This window comes from Ciconia boyciana, chromosome 15 (genome assembly GCF_034638445.1).
Source record: "Ciconia boyciana chromosome 15, ASM3463844v1, whole genome shotgun sequence".
Taxonomy (NCBI): Eukaryota; Metazoa; Chordata; class Aves; order Ciconiiformes; family Ciconiidae; genus Ciconia; species Ciconia boyciana.
Window position 1 is genome coordinate 15,658,532 of NC_132948.1, and position 13,855 is coordinate 15,672,386.

The following is a 13,855-nucleotide window of genomic DNA, read 5'->3' on the forward strand; positions in this document are numbered from 1 at the left end:
GAATTGTTGCAGACAAAAATTGTCTCTTGTCGCCTTGTTATTGCACACGTATACTCAGCTATACTCAGCCTGCTAGGCAGCATGTAGCACAGCACCAATTTCAGAAAGAATTGTCAACCTGAAGACAAGCAAAGGAACCTTCAGCCCAGGTGACCGTCCTGTGCGTGAGTTCCCGTGTGCACCATTTTCAGTAACTGCGGATAAAATGTCCTGGACGTGGCAGAAGCCCTTCTTTCTGTGGTGTAGCTTTCTCTTGGCTGTTCTCATATGTGATTAGATAAAGGTATGTTATGTGTTTATTCATACATTGCCTTCTCTGCTTCTCTTGCTTCTGTTCTCCTCTTCCCCCACCTGCAGGCTTTGAATTACTGTACCAGCCAGATGTGGTCCGACTGTACCTCTCCATCCTCACCGAAAGTCAGAACTTCAACACTCTGGAAGCTGCAGCAGGGGCTTTGCAGAATCTCAGTGCTGGCAACTGGACGGTGAGTGCAGTCTTCTCGTTAGTTAGTCTCTTTTGTTTCCTTTGTGTAAGTAAAGAACAAAGCTGTGTCCTGTGATAAGTGCACTGTTACTTTGTGCATTTACATCTCCTTTAAAAAGGAATGGGGTGGGAACTCCAAATAAATTATTTCCATCTTATTTGCCCACTTAAAATGTTTTGCATCTTCTGGACAGATGGTGTTTCTGTAGTGGAAGTGTCACTGAGCTCATGACAGTTCAACCATGAGCAGGTTTTACTATTTAAACCACTTAACCATTGTTTCGTCCGTTCAGAAAAGCCTGTTGTTAGCTGATTAAGTGTCCTGAAGACTTAATTCATTGGATTGTTAGATTGCTCAGGAAACTGCACTCCAAATTGTCCTCTGACACCCTGTCTGAAGCATCCCCAGCACTAATCAGGCAGTTCTCTCAAAGGTATGCCTGATCACTTGTAGAACCGCATGGCAACGTGGGACTGAGCAGCAGCCTGAGGATCAGCAGGGTGGTGTTTCACAGCTGTCTTGAATACAGTTTATTTTAAAATCAACCATGAAACAGAATAAAAGCATGAAATTAGAGGTGGGGGAAGATAACAGATGCTTTGGATGCTTTACTGTTCCCTCCAAATGACCTCTTTTTTCCTAATCCAGAGGGACGTATGTGTTTTCACACGGAGGTGCGTACAGAACAGATGCTGGCGGATGATGCTCCTTCCTTCTATTTCTGTCCCCTTTCCCCAGCAGCTTGCTAAGCTGTAGGATGAACTTCTACATCCTTTCTTCCTCGGTGCTTGATGAACTTGAATGATGGGTTAAGTTATAGATGCATCAGCACACACAACCTAACTAGTCTTTGCAGGGGAAAAAAATGAATCACAGCACTGAAAGAAATGCCGGGGCAAGGAAAGGGCAGGTATATGAACTCACAATACTTTGTGTTGTTTCTTTTCCCTTGTGTGTTCTGATCAGTGGTCCACGTACATCCGTGCAACAGTGCGGAAGGAGAGAGGCTTACCAGTGCTTGTGGAGCTGCTCCAGTCCGACTCTGACAAGGTTGTGAGGGCTGTGTCAATTGCCCTGAGAAACCTTTCCATGGATCGTCGCAATAAAGATCTTATAGGTATCTTCTGAACTTTTCTAACTAGGCTGGGATCTTGGATACCCTTGAGAGACCTCACGCTTTCTGTCACTTGTGCTGAGGATTCGTTTTGTATGCAGTTTCCATCCGCGCTGAGATTACTCTGTAGCCACCAAGTGGAGGGCTGTCATCTCCGAATGTATTTCCAGCCCATTCAAACAAGCTGTGGTTTGAGGGAAATCTCTAACTCAGGAGTAAAAACAGACGTAGATTTTTTGCAGGAGAGGGGAGTGTGTGTAGGTGTGCAGAGGACTGGGTGGGTGAAGCGGTTTCTTGTCTCTTCCTTAGCTCTGGCTGACGTGGCACTTGTGCTCCTGGTCGCACATGGTGGTTACAGAGACGTTGCTCCTTAGGCCTGCTATTTAGATTAGAGTGAGAGTCTTGCCCTTGGCATGCTCAGCTAACCTGTGGAAGCACAGTGGGCTCTAAAGTGTCCCTTTTTTCTCGCTTCCTCCTTCCCTTCTCATCCTTTCGTGTGGTAGTTGCTTGTAGAAGCTGGACACCAAACAACTTAATCTTCTTCAAGTTAGTTCTTCAGCAGTGCTCACCAGCTCCTGTCCAAGGGGGTAGATGAGCATTCACCTGCCCATAAGCAGGAATCTGAAAGATTCAGCTGTGAGTTGAGTTTTCCTCTGGATGCTTCTGTATTTAACTGATGTATTTGTTTAAACTGTAACCTTGTCAGGCCAGGAAATATTGGTCACACGTTCAGGGCCATCATCCAAGTTGATACTAACAAATAGCAAGGGTGGATTCTGCCTTAATACATCAGGTTCTTTTTTTAATAGTTCAGAGGTGTAGCTAGGCAAATGGTACAGACGGACACCTGGGGGTGATAAGCTCCGGACTCCTTGTTTTTTCTCCAGTACGATACAGTGAGAAGGCTAACTGCACCCAGGAGGAAATACTCTTACCTTTGCTGGGGGAAGGTTAATAAATGCACGGCTGCACACCTTGCCCCAGAAGGCCTATTACAAGGCTAAGTTGAGTAAGCCATGCGCGTGTATTAGCATGAAGATGTGGCATTAGCAGTAGCTACTGGATGCTTTTTGCCTCAGGCATTGCAAAGTATGATAGATGCTGGCTGTAAAATTCTCAATAAAGATTGCCTTTATTTTTTTTTTTTCTCAATACCTTTTAGCGTTCATAATGGAGTTTGTCTTGGGTATCAACTCTCATCACCTTGAAATAATGAATGATAAATGCACTGTTAGGTTACAGTCTTGAGGTTCAAAACATGCGCATTATAAAGTTTTTTGACCTGGCAAATACCCTTGAGTTTCACCATTCAGGATGGGAAGCTGAAATGATTATTAGGGCTGACTAATGGTATCTCTTCCCCTTATCTAGGTAGTTATGCCATGGGTGAGCTGGTAAGAAATTTGCCCAGCAGGCAGCAGAGATCTGCAAAGAACCTGGAAGAGGATACAGTGGTTGCGGTGTTGAATACCATCCATGAAATCATTACTGACAGCTCAGAAAATGCAAGGTCTCTGATCCAGACACAGGGCATTCAGAAGCTGGTAGCTATCAGCAAGTCAAGGTAAGTGACAGTTGAAAGCAAAATGCGTAAGAACTCGCTGCAAACATGAAAATGTGACTGTGAACAGCAGCTTTTGCTTTGTGACAGTATTGGAGCATTCTAACCTTTCAGAGCAATTAATATATACACAGTAAAAACAGTCAGCACCTTTAATAGGTTTACTTGATTAAAAAAAAAGTCAATTGAGTAGTTACTTCAGTCATGTTAAGACGTGCTCTCTCCTTGTCAGATACATCTTAGCACCGTGTATGCATTTAGCAGACATCATTTGCAGTGAAACCATGATCTTTGGTTTTAGTGTGGGAAGCCTTTTCCTGTGGTAGCGTTCCATTCCTGGAATGCCAGTGATGAAATCTGTTTCTTTTAAGTAAAATGGTTAATGATGTGCGGTAATCGTTCTGGCCGAAGGGCTGGTGGGGGTAATTTGAAGTGACAAATTTTCACTCTGCGGTTCTGTTGAAAACTGTGTTCTGACTGCTTTAGAGAAGAGTTCGTTTCATATAGTTCAGCCAGTTCGACATTGTAGGTGTGTTTTCAGCAAACTTTTGGGAGAGTAGCTGAAGGCTTTGTTGGGTTGCATAGTTATGAAATATGAGAGCCAACCAAGAATCTAGCCCTGTATTATTTTATAGAGGGTGCTTGTGTACTGACTTAGTAAGGAATGGATAAAATTTCATTTTCTGTTTAAAAATAGCTTACTTTTTGCTGACCCAAATTGCTTTGTAAGGTATTCTAAACCATGGAGCAACTTCACTGAATTGTGAGGAATATATGTAAGTTGGAGTGAAGGTTTGAAAAGTGGCTTAGAACTTTTGTTGTGGTTTTTTTCGTAAATAAATTCAGGCAGGATGGCATCCCCATCTGTTTCTCGTTAATGACAGCTACAAGACAAAAGGGTCACCCTGGCCTCAGTGCTTGCCCAGCAATACACGTGAAAACCCAGAAATCCGCACAAGTTACAACTTCTTTTGTTTGGATTTTTTTTTTTGTCAGCGAATACCTATAGATATGAAGGAGTCACTGAATGATTGCACATGTATCCTATAGCTTGTAGGTTCAAAGAAGAGCTGTATGGAGTACTAGGTTATCTCCTGGACATTGTTTTGGTGCAAAGAGGTCAACATGTGAATAGTCTTATATTGCTTGATACTTAAGCTTTAATATTATCTTGCAAATCAGCCAATCTCCCAGAGAAACAAAAGCGGCATCTCACGTTCTTCAGATGATCTGGAGCTATAAAGAACTACGAAACGCCCTGCAGAAGGATGGGTGGAACAAATCACACTTCCAGGTAAAGGTGCTGGGTCTTAGATTTAGTTATGGAAATGCCTGAGTGGAAGATGTCCTAACTTAGTCTAATGTTACAGTCTGATAGACTGCGGGCTTTGGTTCTGTTCTTCTGGATGATAGAACAAAGCGCTGTGGTCTGCTCGGTCACAGCATCATGCATGTCCTTGCTGGGTGTCTTTCAGTGGTCTGTATCTTTTTAGGTTTTGGAAGTGTGGCACCTCGTATAGGCTGAACACTCGTGTGTTGCTGGAGGAAGAATTAGCATGCCTTTTCGTAGTTGTCTCTCCTTTGAAACGTTCTATCTAGCAGCGTAGGGCAGCCACCTGTCCTTGACATGCAGCCTCCTCATCCGTCCTTGTGAAAAGGTTTTGCTCCTTTTACAGACCAACAATGCTGCCATTTAGACACCGGAAAAAAATTGCACCACTATATGAAAATAAAAAATACTCCAGTGCCATATTCTCGACAGAAGGGGGCTTAGCAGCGTTCCATAATGTCTCTCCATACTGTGGGTTTGTTTATTGTTCTTGTTCAATTTCCCTGAGTAGCAATTTCATATTTACGTGATTTTTTTTTTTTTTTTTGTCTCGTAGTCTGTTTCTGCAACTCCAAAGGGTTCCAAAGGTACTGCTGGCAGGTCTGGCTATGATGACAGCACTTTGCCTCTGGTGGATAAAAGTCAAGGTCAGTTCTGCTCTTCATCACTTTTTTTATTGTGCTTTGCTTGCTTGTTTTCTGGCTTTGCCACATCTGTGTTATGGCGTGAGGGGGAACACATATATTATTTGTGTGGTGATTTTTACCCCACAGTCCCAAAACGATCCGTCCTGTTAGCTGGATATGGATAGCATTCCTTCCCTTGTGAAATGTACACTACTGATGATGTTTTCTCAACTTGTATGCAACATAATCAGTTAAGTCTTCCTGGGAGAATTTGGGATAGATGTGAGTTGGAGCTTTGAAAGAGGAGAACAGCCTTGTTTGACAATGTTATATATTACTAAATCTCACCTTCAGCCAGGCAGTGGGCTTGGCCTTACCTCTACTCAGTACTGGTGTCTTTTCCTTTCTAAATAAATGTGCCTGGTTTGGCAGTGCTTCTCCCTCTGCTGTGCAGTTTTTTTCCTTGGAGATGGTTTATCCAGACGCTGGCTAAACCTGCCTGTGCTTTTTCACGAGGCCTGGTGCAGCCGTACCAACACTGGTGTAGCTCCAGCTTTAACTCCATTGTGATTGCTTTGTCTCTGACTCTGCTTCTAGTTTCTAGCACTCAGATGTCAAAATTTCTTTTCAGAAATCTTTAGTCTCCTGCGGCAGTTTGCCCTGTTGCGCTTTACCTGGTTTAGCTGCAGATTACTGCAGAAAAGACAGCCCCACCCTGCCCTGGCTGTTTCCACCTTCCCTGTCTTTGATCAAATCTGGCAGATTATGCAGACAGAGGAGGACGCGGGTCAGTTTGCTGATCTGACAATAAACTTCTTGTTTTCTTTGTGGGTTAGCTTTCTGTTGGCTCAGCAGGCTGCTAGATTGGATTGTGTGCCATGTGAAGCTGCACCCTTACTTATTTTCTTTCTCTTCTACTCTGGAGAGACCAGAGAGGAGCTTGTTAATAGCAGTAGGTAGTCCAAAGCAGAATTGCGGTTTCTGTTATCACTTGGAGAGAGGGAGTACTGTATTACAGTGCCAAAGCAGAAAATATAAGGATTACATGTGCTCTCTGGAGAGCTTAAATCGAACTTCCCTTTCTGAACGGATAACAGTGGAATAGTTTGGGGTTTTTTTTACAATAGTCTCTGCGTTCAGTACTTTATGGACCTCTCTGGTCCTGTGACTAATCCAAACATACCGGGTGTTGAGAAAAGCAAATGTGACTCAAGTCGTTTCAATGTTTCTGTTTTACAGATAATGAGAAGGCTGGGAGTCGTGATATGATACCTATGGATGAACTTGGCCCAGGTAAATTCAGTCACAGATCAAACCCTCTGTCTGTTTCAATAGAGCACACTGTCACTCACGGGAAAGTTCAGCTATTTCTCTAGGTGATATTCTTTCAGATGGATAAAGCTGACATTTAAAAACAGAACATTACCTTACAAAAGACTGGTCGTCGTCTTCCCCCCCCCCTCTTTATTTTAAATACATGTAGAGTGTACGCACCAATTTCTCCACTGCTTTAAGCCTATAATGGAGATTGTCACGGTTTTGGCTGGGATAGAGTTAATTTTCTGCCTAGTAGCTGGTATATTGCTGTGTTTTGGATTTAGGATGAGGATAATGCTGATACCAGACTGATGGTTTAGTTGTTGCTGAGCAGTGCTTACACTGGTCAAGGGCTTCTCAGCTTCCCCTGCTCTGCCGGGTGCACAAGAAGCTGGGAAGGGGCACAGCCAGGAGAGCTGACCCCAACAGCCCAAAGGGACGTTCCATACCACAGGGCGTCATGCACAGTATAGAAACTGGGGGGAGTTGGCTGGGGGCAGTGATGGCTGCTCAGGGACGGGCTGGGATCGGTTGGTGGGTGGTGGGCAGTTGCATCGCTTGTTGGTTACCCCCCACCCCCCCCCAGGTTTTGTTCCTCTCTCCCTTGTTGTTTTCCTTTTCTATTAGTATTATTATTAATAATAATAATTTTTTCTCAATTATTAAACTGTTCTTATCTCAACCCACGAGTTTTCTTACTTTTGCCCTTCCAATTCTCTCCCCCATCCCACCGGGGAGAGAGGGTGAGCGAGCGGCTGCGTGGTGCTTGGTTGCCGACTGAAGCTAAACCACGACAGAGATATCACTGACCCAGCTTTCATTCTAGTCTCTGGCCCCTGAGGCAGCTGCATTCCCTATCACAGATCTGGAAGTCTGGGGATTCAGAAGGAAAAACAGAGTTGAAAATTTACTTCAGTGTAACGCTTGTGTTTAAATCCGTTCTGCTTTTGTTTTCTGTAGGTAACACCAAAAAAAGTTAATATGTATGATATTCCTGGCTCCACCTTTCATTTACCTGCAGCTAGCTGGGCCTGGCTTTTCCTATAGACTGAGAACAGCCACCTACTGTCAGTGAAGTGCTTTGGGGTTGATCAGCTCTGTAGTTTAAGACTGGTAGAGGGTTTTTGTCTTTACTGAGGTAGATAAAGGTGCTGCGTGGTCTCTTGGGAGTTTGCTTTACTTCTTCCAGTTGACGTTATTTTTATTTAAATACCTGTATTAATGCCTCCAAATCGAAGTTTGATATACTGCTATTTGTGATTGCGGCTGAAAAAAATAGCGACTTAGAACAAAGCTGAAAGCCAAGCATGTTCAGAAGTTAAAATAACAGGTATATATTACCTTTTGTATTCTTAGATAAATGAGATGCCACCTGCCATGAATCAGCTGTCCATAGGTATTTTGCCTAAGGGAACACTGAAACGTTTGTTCTCACAATGGAAGAAAATAACTTCAGAGAAGATTGCCTGGCAGGAGAGCGGTGTGCTGGCAGGTGCTGCAGTATGGGCAGTGCCGATTGTTTAGAGTCTCAATATTAATTGTTGCCTTATGCTTTCAGGAGTTGCTGGTACAGCTCTGAGTACAAAATGAAATGCAAATTAACAGCGTATGTACAACATCACGCAGATTCTCTGGGCCGTTCTGTTCTCCAATCTTTTCATCGCTATTAGAAGAGGAAATCTGTCAAGTTTTCCTGACCCTAGCTCTTGAGTGCTTTTTAACTCCAGTATGATTATAACTTTGTGCTGTTTCAGAGGTCGGCTGAGAAGGGACTAAATTAATTTATCCAGTTTACTATCCTTAATTCCAAGGAACTGGAATAACAACTTAGTACTTCATCTCTTTCCTTTAGGCTCTTCCAAATGCCGTATGTGTTTTGTCTTATGGGTGTACTAACGTGAGGAGCTGCTCTAGACCATATTTTCTGATTTCAACTTTATTGTGGACTGTTGTGTTCTGGAGTTTCTGTTCTTTTTCCACTCTGGAGTGAACTGGCAGATAGAAGGAGCAGAACATCAATGTGCGGTCCTCTGGGTTCGTACCTCCAGTAAGCACAGCTTGGTTGTATCCCCACATGCTCCACACCAGTCTACGTTGAGCCTCCAGGAGAGACTGACCTCACTTATGTTTGCAAAGAAAATGCATGACAGAGGACCAGAGAAAGTTGTTCGGCATCCCAGCTTATCTTTTTATTTATTTTTATTGCAGAAAGTCCTGTGCCCTGGTTTCAGTTGTGTGTTTTTCCCTTGCCTTCCTCTCTTTGACTTCACTCGCCCTAAGTTCTTTCTACTTTATATTCACTGTGTTTTAGAGAATTCTCATCTGCCTCCAGCTTTTTGTCGTTCATTTCATTTAATTCAGATGCTTCCAGGTTGCGTAATTATCTTTCTGGTGTACCGCTTTGGTACTGAACTGTAATTGCCTCAAACCCGTTACAGTGTGTCCGTGCAGAATACAGTGGGTTTCCATGCTACACACGTGGGAGGTATCCATCCGTTCAGCCAGGTCCTTCCAGCCCAGGGTGTTCATCCTGCTGCCCTGCGGTGTACGAGACTGCTTGTTCCAGAACACCACCGCCTGTCTGCCGCTCACCTACTGCCTCTCTTTATCAGGGTGCAGCTGTCTGGGTGCCTGGGCCTTCACTGTTAACCCATGTTGACTCTTTTTCAAGATTGCAAAAAGAAAATTGCTATTGGTGTCTCAGCTTGTTTGCTAATGCTGTGGGGGTCATCCTTCTCTCTAAAGGGAATTAATTCACTATCAGAGTGGCGAGGGAGGCAGAAAGGTACGTTCCCCCTCAGCTGGCAGTACTAGACCAGTCAGATTCCTGTTGTCTGGAGCAATGGGAGGGCCTGGGTAGAGCGTGAATGTCCTGGAAGAAAACATGTGTTACGAGTTCGTGGGATGCACTAGACAGCCCAGTGCAGAGATAGCTCAGGTCTGTCAGACTTCATCAGCTCCAGACAAGTGGCTCTGCACCGAATAACCTGAAGATCATCAATGCTTATTGTCACGGTGCTGCCTGAGGCCGGCTGTGACCCTGAGCTGTCTGCAGAAGCAGCAGAACTGTGATCTCAAGGCTGTATGCCGAATTTGTGAGTTCTCTAAAACTGTATCTGTGCCTCAGTTAACCTACAGTCAGTCAGACGAGAGCATCTGGGAGCTGAGAAGTGTTCAGACCAGAGACCCACAGTTCACATGCCCCTGTCCTACATGCCCATCTTCAGGCATAACTTTTCCTTTCTCCTCCTCCTCCTTTTTGATGGGTCCAGAGGTTTGATCTTTATAAGTTGAGAGCTGTGTGAGGGCACGGATGGACTGACACGCAGCAGGCGTTTGGTCCTGTAATTTGCAATGACGTTAAAATGCTGCTGCAGAGTGAATGGGAGATAGTCAGTGAAGCAATACAGAAGACAACGAGCAGAAAGTTGAGAGAGAGGAATAAACAAGCCAGGAATGGGACGTGCTTCTATTGACCAACATAACTTTTGTCCATACATTGGATTGTATTAACTCAGAATAATGCACTTACACCTTGGAGCAGTAAGATCTGTATAGGTCTCCTTTATGCCACAGAAACAGAGTTAGTTCTGATAACTTTTTAGAATGAATCTGAAACATGGGAGAAGCAGTACTTTCTAATGTCTCTGGAGAGCTGTAGGCCTCGGGGCACTGAGGTATTACTTCTCTGCAGCCTCCTTTGAGATATTTCTCATTTTATTAGGTCAAATCATGAACTTCCTATCTCTGCTGCTGCTTATCTTGACAGCGTCATAGCACGGTGTGTGGTTTTTAGAAACACATAATCCATTAGTGCTGACGTGTGTGGCACCGTTAGCGTGCAGACCACACAACAGTGGGCCGACAGTGTGAATTGCAAAATATGTTGGAACTGAGATATAAAGAACAAAGTTCTTGACCGTTCTTTGTTGTTAGATTACTGCCACTGTGTAAAAGCTTGATCTTCCTGTTGCCGCTGCCCTGGCTGAGCATTTTTTTTTTTAATTTTTTAGTAGCATTAAAGGTCTGTTGTGCTTTTAATTTTTTGTTATTACAGTCCTTACTTCTGACCTTGCTCCCTGGGAAGTATCGCAGCTGCCATACTTCACTTAGTGGCTGTTGCTTTCTGGGGGTAGGTTAAAGGTTTCCTTTGTATCTTGGCAATTCATTTAAAAAATGTTTGTGGATCACTCATGATGATGGCACTACAAAAATGCAAAGTGATCCATTACGTCTTTGTGAGTATAATTAATATTAGGTTGTAAAAAGCTGCCGCTCAGTTGTGAGTTTGATTTGGGGGGGGGGGGGGGGGAAGTCAGCATGTTTCCATCATTTAAATACATACCTATGTGAACTATTTACTCCTAAACAAATGATGAATCTTTAGATTAGGATATGACTTACTAGCAGTATTCATGCCTGTCATTTGAAAGAGAAATATTGATCATGCATTCATCCCCAAATGCTGGCTGGGTAGCTGGATGCAGCTGGTGGACTTTAGTTTTTTTCTTTTTTTTGTTCGAAAGGAATAGCCAAGAATGTTAGGCATCTTCATTGTCAACAAATAATAGTAAGTAAAGCTCTGTGTAGCAACGATTTTCATGCTTTAAGATCTGTGTACTACACGTGTAACTCCAAAATTCTGTAGGTATTTTTAGGCAGCGCGGTTCAACAATCTGTTACTGTCCGTGCTGTCATAAACAGCTACTTCGGGTGCTCGTTGCAGGCCCGTGTGCACTTTGATTCATCCGATGCATAGGAAAACCACCGCTCTTTTAAAGCCTAACTGGGCTGTGGCCAGCAGAAACATCGTTCCGGGCCCTGCTCTGCGACTGTGTGGCACAAGTCACTCCAGCTGCGTGCACTTTTGTCACGTGCCGTGGGAACCCCACAAAAAACATGACTTGCCTTTTCTTAATGCCCTGTTGCAGGCAAGGAGTAAAGCAAGAGAGGAGCATTTTGGTAGTTGATGTGAAACCTTTTTGTGGTATTCTAAGAACCCACTTTGTCAGGACATGAAAACATTAATGATCCCTCAGTTACATAGGGGAAAACAAAAGCCCACAGGGAGCTATAAATTTGAGTGTCACTTGCTCCAGATTAGAATGCTGTCAAAGCAAAGCAGGAGAGGATCTATTTGTCACTGATAATGAGGGAAACCTGATGCATCAGGAAAATAAATTAAGATTTGCATTGGCTGACAATGATTCGAAGCAAAGGTTCTGAAATAATTAGAGCCATTTCTTTATAAAGTCCTCTCTGCCTTCTCTTCCTTGTGTTCATCACGCTTTCGTATTGTTTCTGAGTTGTCAGGAGAAAAAGCACCAACAGGTGCTACTTTGTGATGAAAGCCAGCCCAAGCACAGCAGGCTTTGCATCGCCATTTCTTCCAACTCGACAGGCCCTTTTTCTGTGTGCTCTGAAAGGGGCTCTTCCAAATCCTTGTCATGTCCTGCTAGTAGTCAGGCTCGGGAAGAGTGGGAACATGCTGCAGAGCATTCAGAGAATGAACACAGCCAATTAATCAGGCTGCTAAGCAAGGAACACAAGATTTGGGCTGAATTTGGAGCTCATTAGCCACAGGGCGCGAGATGACAACTTGCTGCTTTCCTTGGGCATGCTAAAAACTGCAGCAGGCTGGGATGAAAACAGTGCTGCTTGCTAATGAGTGCCAGCATCTGGCAGTGATAGAAAAAGAGGGCTTTTCTGTTTTGTTTTAAGCTGGTAAAAATGAAATTTCAGAGCTGGAGCGCATGTGAAAAGCAGGCTGCCAGCATCTTTGGGTTGTGATGGTTTATTTTCCTGTTTCTTTGCTGAAGAATTCTGCTAGCATCAGCTCTGTTTTTGCTCTTATTTGTGCTTCATGCCTGACTGTCGTGTTATTTCTCCTCAGATGGGTACTCTACAATCGATCACCGGGACAAGGAGCGCAAATACAAGACCAGTGATAACACAGGGGATGCCTCAGAGAAAGAACCTTTAAAAGTGAGCTTCCTCTTACTGCTGAATGCTAGTTAGTGCCTTTAAAAGAAAGGAAGCCTGGTGGTGTCAGCAAGAAATTTAGGGTAGTTACTCACCAGGGGGCTGTAAAGGGCTTTTTTTTTTTTTTTTTTTTTAAGATAAAGGCACCATTTCATAACTTAGCACTTGGCTAACTAGAAATAAAAACAAAATGCTGCTTTCCAGTGCAGAAGCAAATGCAGGCAATCACTGTATTCTTGTAAATGGATGAGGTTGTAAAAACAGAACGTGTTTGTTCTGTCACCCTCGTCCAGACAGCATTCCCTAGCCCTAAAGTGCTAAGTGTGCTCAGACTTTGTTCCGAGAATAGTCGCTTCAGACTGTCACGCTGCTTTGTTGTTTTCAGCACGAGAAGTAGGTTTGAGCTCGTGTGTCTGTGTACAGCAGTGTGGTGAACAATATTCATTTCCCCAACACTCATTCACAGTCCTGACGGTGGACTATGGGCACGGGCCAAGGAGATGGAGAGAGAGGGAGAGACCTGCATAGTTGTGTGTGCCTTCTAAAAACAAATTCAGACAACTTTATGATTTAAAAAAAAAACCCTCTTGCTTCACAAAGCTCTTTCTATTGTGGGTTGTGTGCAAAGGTAGCTTAGTAGGCTCTGTGTAATTTCTGTTGCATTGCTACGCCTTTTCAGTACACCTTTTTAAAAGTCGCTTAATGCTGTGGCCGTCAATTCTCCCTGGCCTCAAAACAAGCTTGTGTTTTCCCCGGGGAAGTAATTTCGAGGAGGATTCAGTGAAACAAGAGTCAGTGGTAGGAAACACTGTTGTTAGTCTGCAGAAGGCTGTCCTTCATAACCTTCAGCACATTGCTGATGATACCAGAAAATCCAGGTGATTCATGTTCAGTGGAAACAATTAAACTTCAGTCAGTTGAAAGGAAAACCCACTATTATTGAACAAGGAAACTAAAAATGTGATTTGGAGAAAAATATTTCCGTGGATCATGAATTAGGAAGATGTCCTGCTGCATCGGTCTGCCTGTGTTGACTTGCCTGGTCATGCATTCCCGCTGTGTCCTGCCTTTCCGTGAAGGTACACCCTGGAGAATGGCTTCAATCCAGCTGGATGTTTTTTAAGCACAGATCACTCTCTTTGGTTTGCCAGTTCTGGGTGTAGGTGCATCCTGTTGAAGGCTGCCCAGCTGGCCTTTTTGGTAGAGGTGGTTGTGCTCCTTCATTTGTTTTTTTTGGAACTGATAAAACTGAGCTGATTACCCAGGTCATGGAATGTGCTGCCCTGCTCCGATGCTGGAAGAGATGGCCCTGCCTGAACCAGTGTCAGTGAAATAAACCTAGTTCCCTCATCACAGTTCTCCTGTGTTTTGCAAGGATACAGTGGGAATGGATGCACTAAGTGACATAAGAATGTTGATCAATAGGAGCTTGACAGAAAA

At 43.8% G+C, this 13,855-nt stretch overlaps 1 protein-coding gene across 16 annotated transcripts in view; it reads left to right on the forward strand.

The window, feature by feature from the left end:
- ARVCF (ARVCF delta catenin family member) overlaps window positions 1–13,855 on the forward strand; it is a 298,725-nt gene that overhangs the window by 277,383 nt on the left and 7,487 nt on the right. For all 16 annotated transcript variants that reach the window (XM_072879699.1, XM_072879700.1, XM_072879702.1 and 13 more), the window contains 7 exons: window positions 358–485; window positions 1,452–1,602; window positions 2,971–3,163; window positions 4,343–4,454; window positions 5,047–5,137; window positions 6,356–6,409; window positions 12,327–12,418. In XM_072879699.1, the coding sequence (XP_072735800.1) occupies window positions 358–485; window positions 1,452–1,602; window positions 2,971–3,163; window positions 4,343–4,454; window positions 5,047–5,137; window positions 6,356–6,409; window positions 12,327–12,418 (821 nt within the window). The remainder of the gene's footprint in view (window positions 1–357; window positions 486–1,451; window positions 1,603–2,970; window positions 3,164–4,342; window positions 4,455–5,046; window positions 5,138–6,355; window positions 6,410–12,326; window positions 12,419–13,855) is intronic.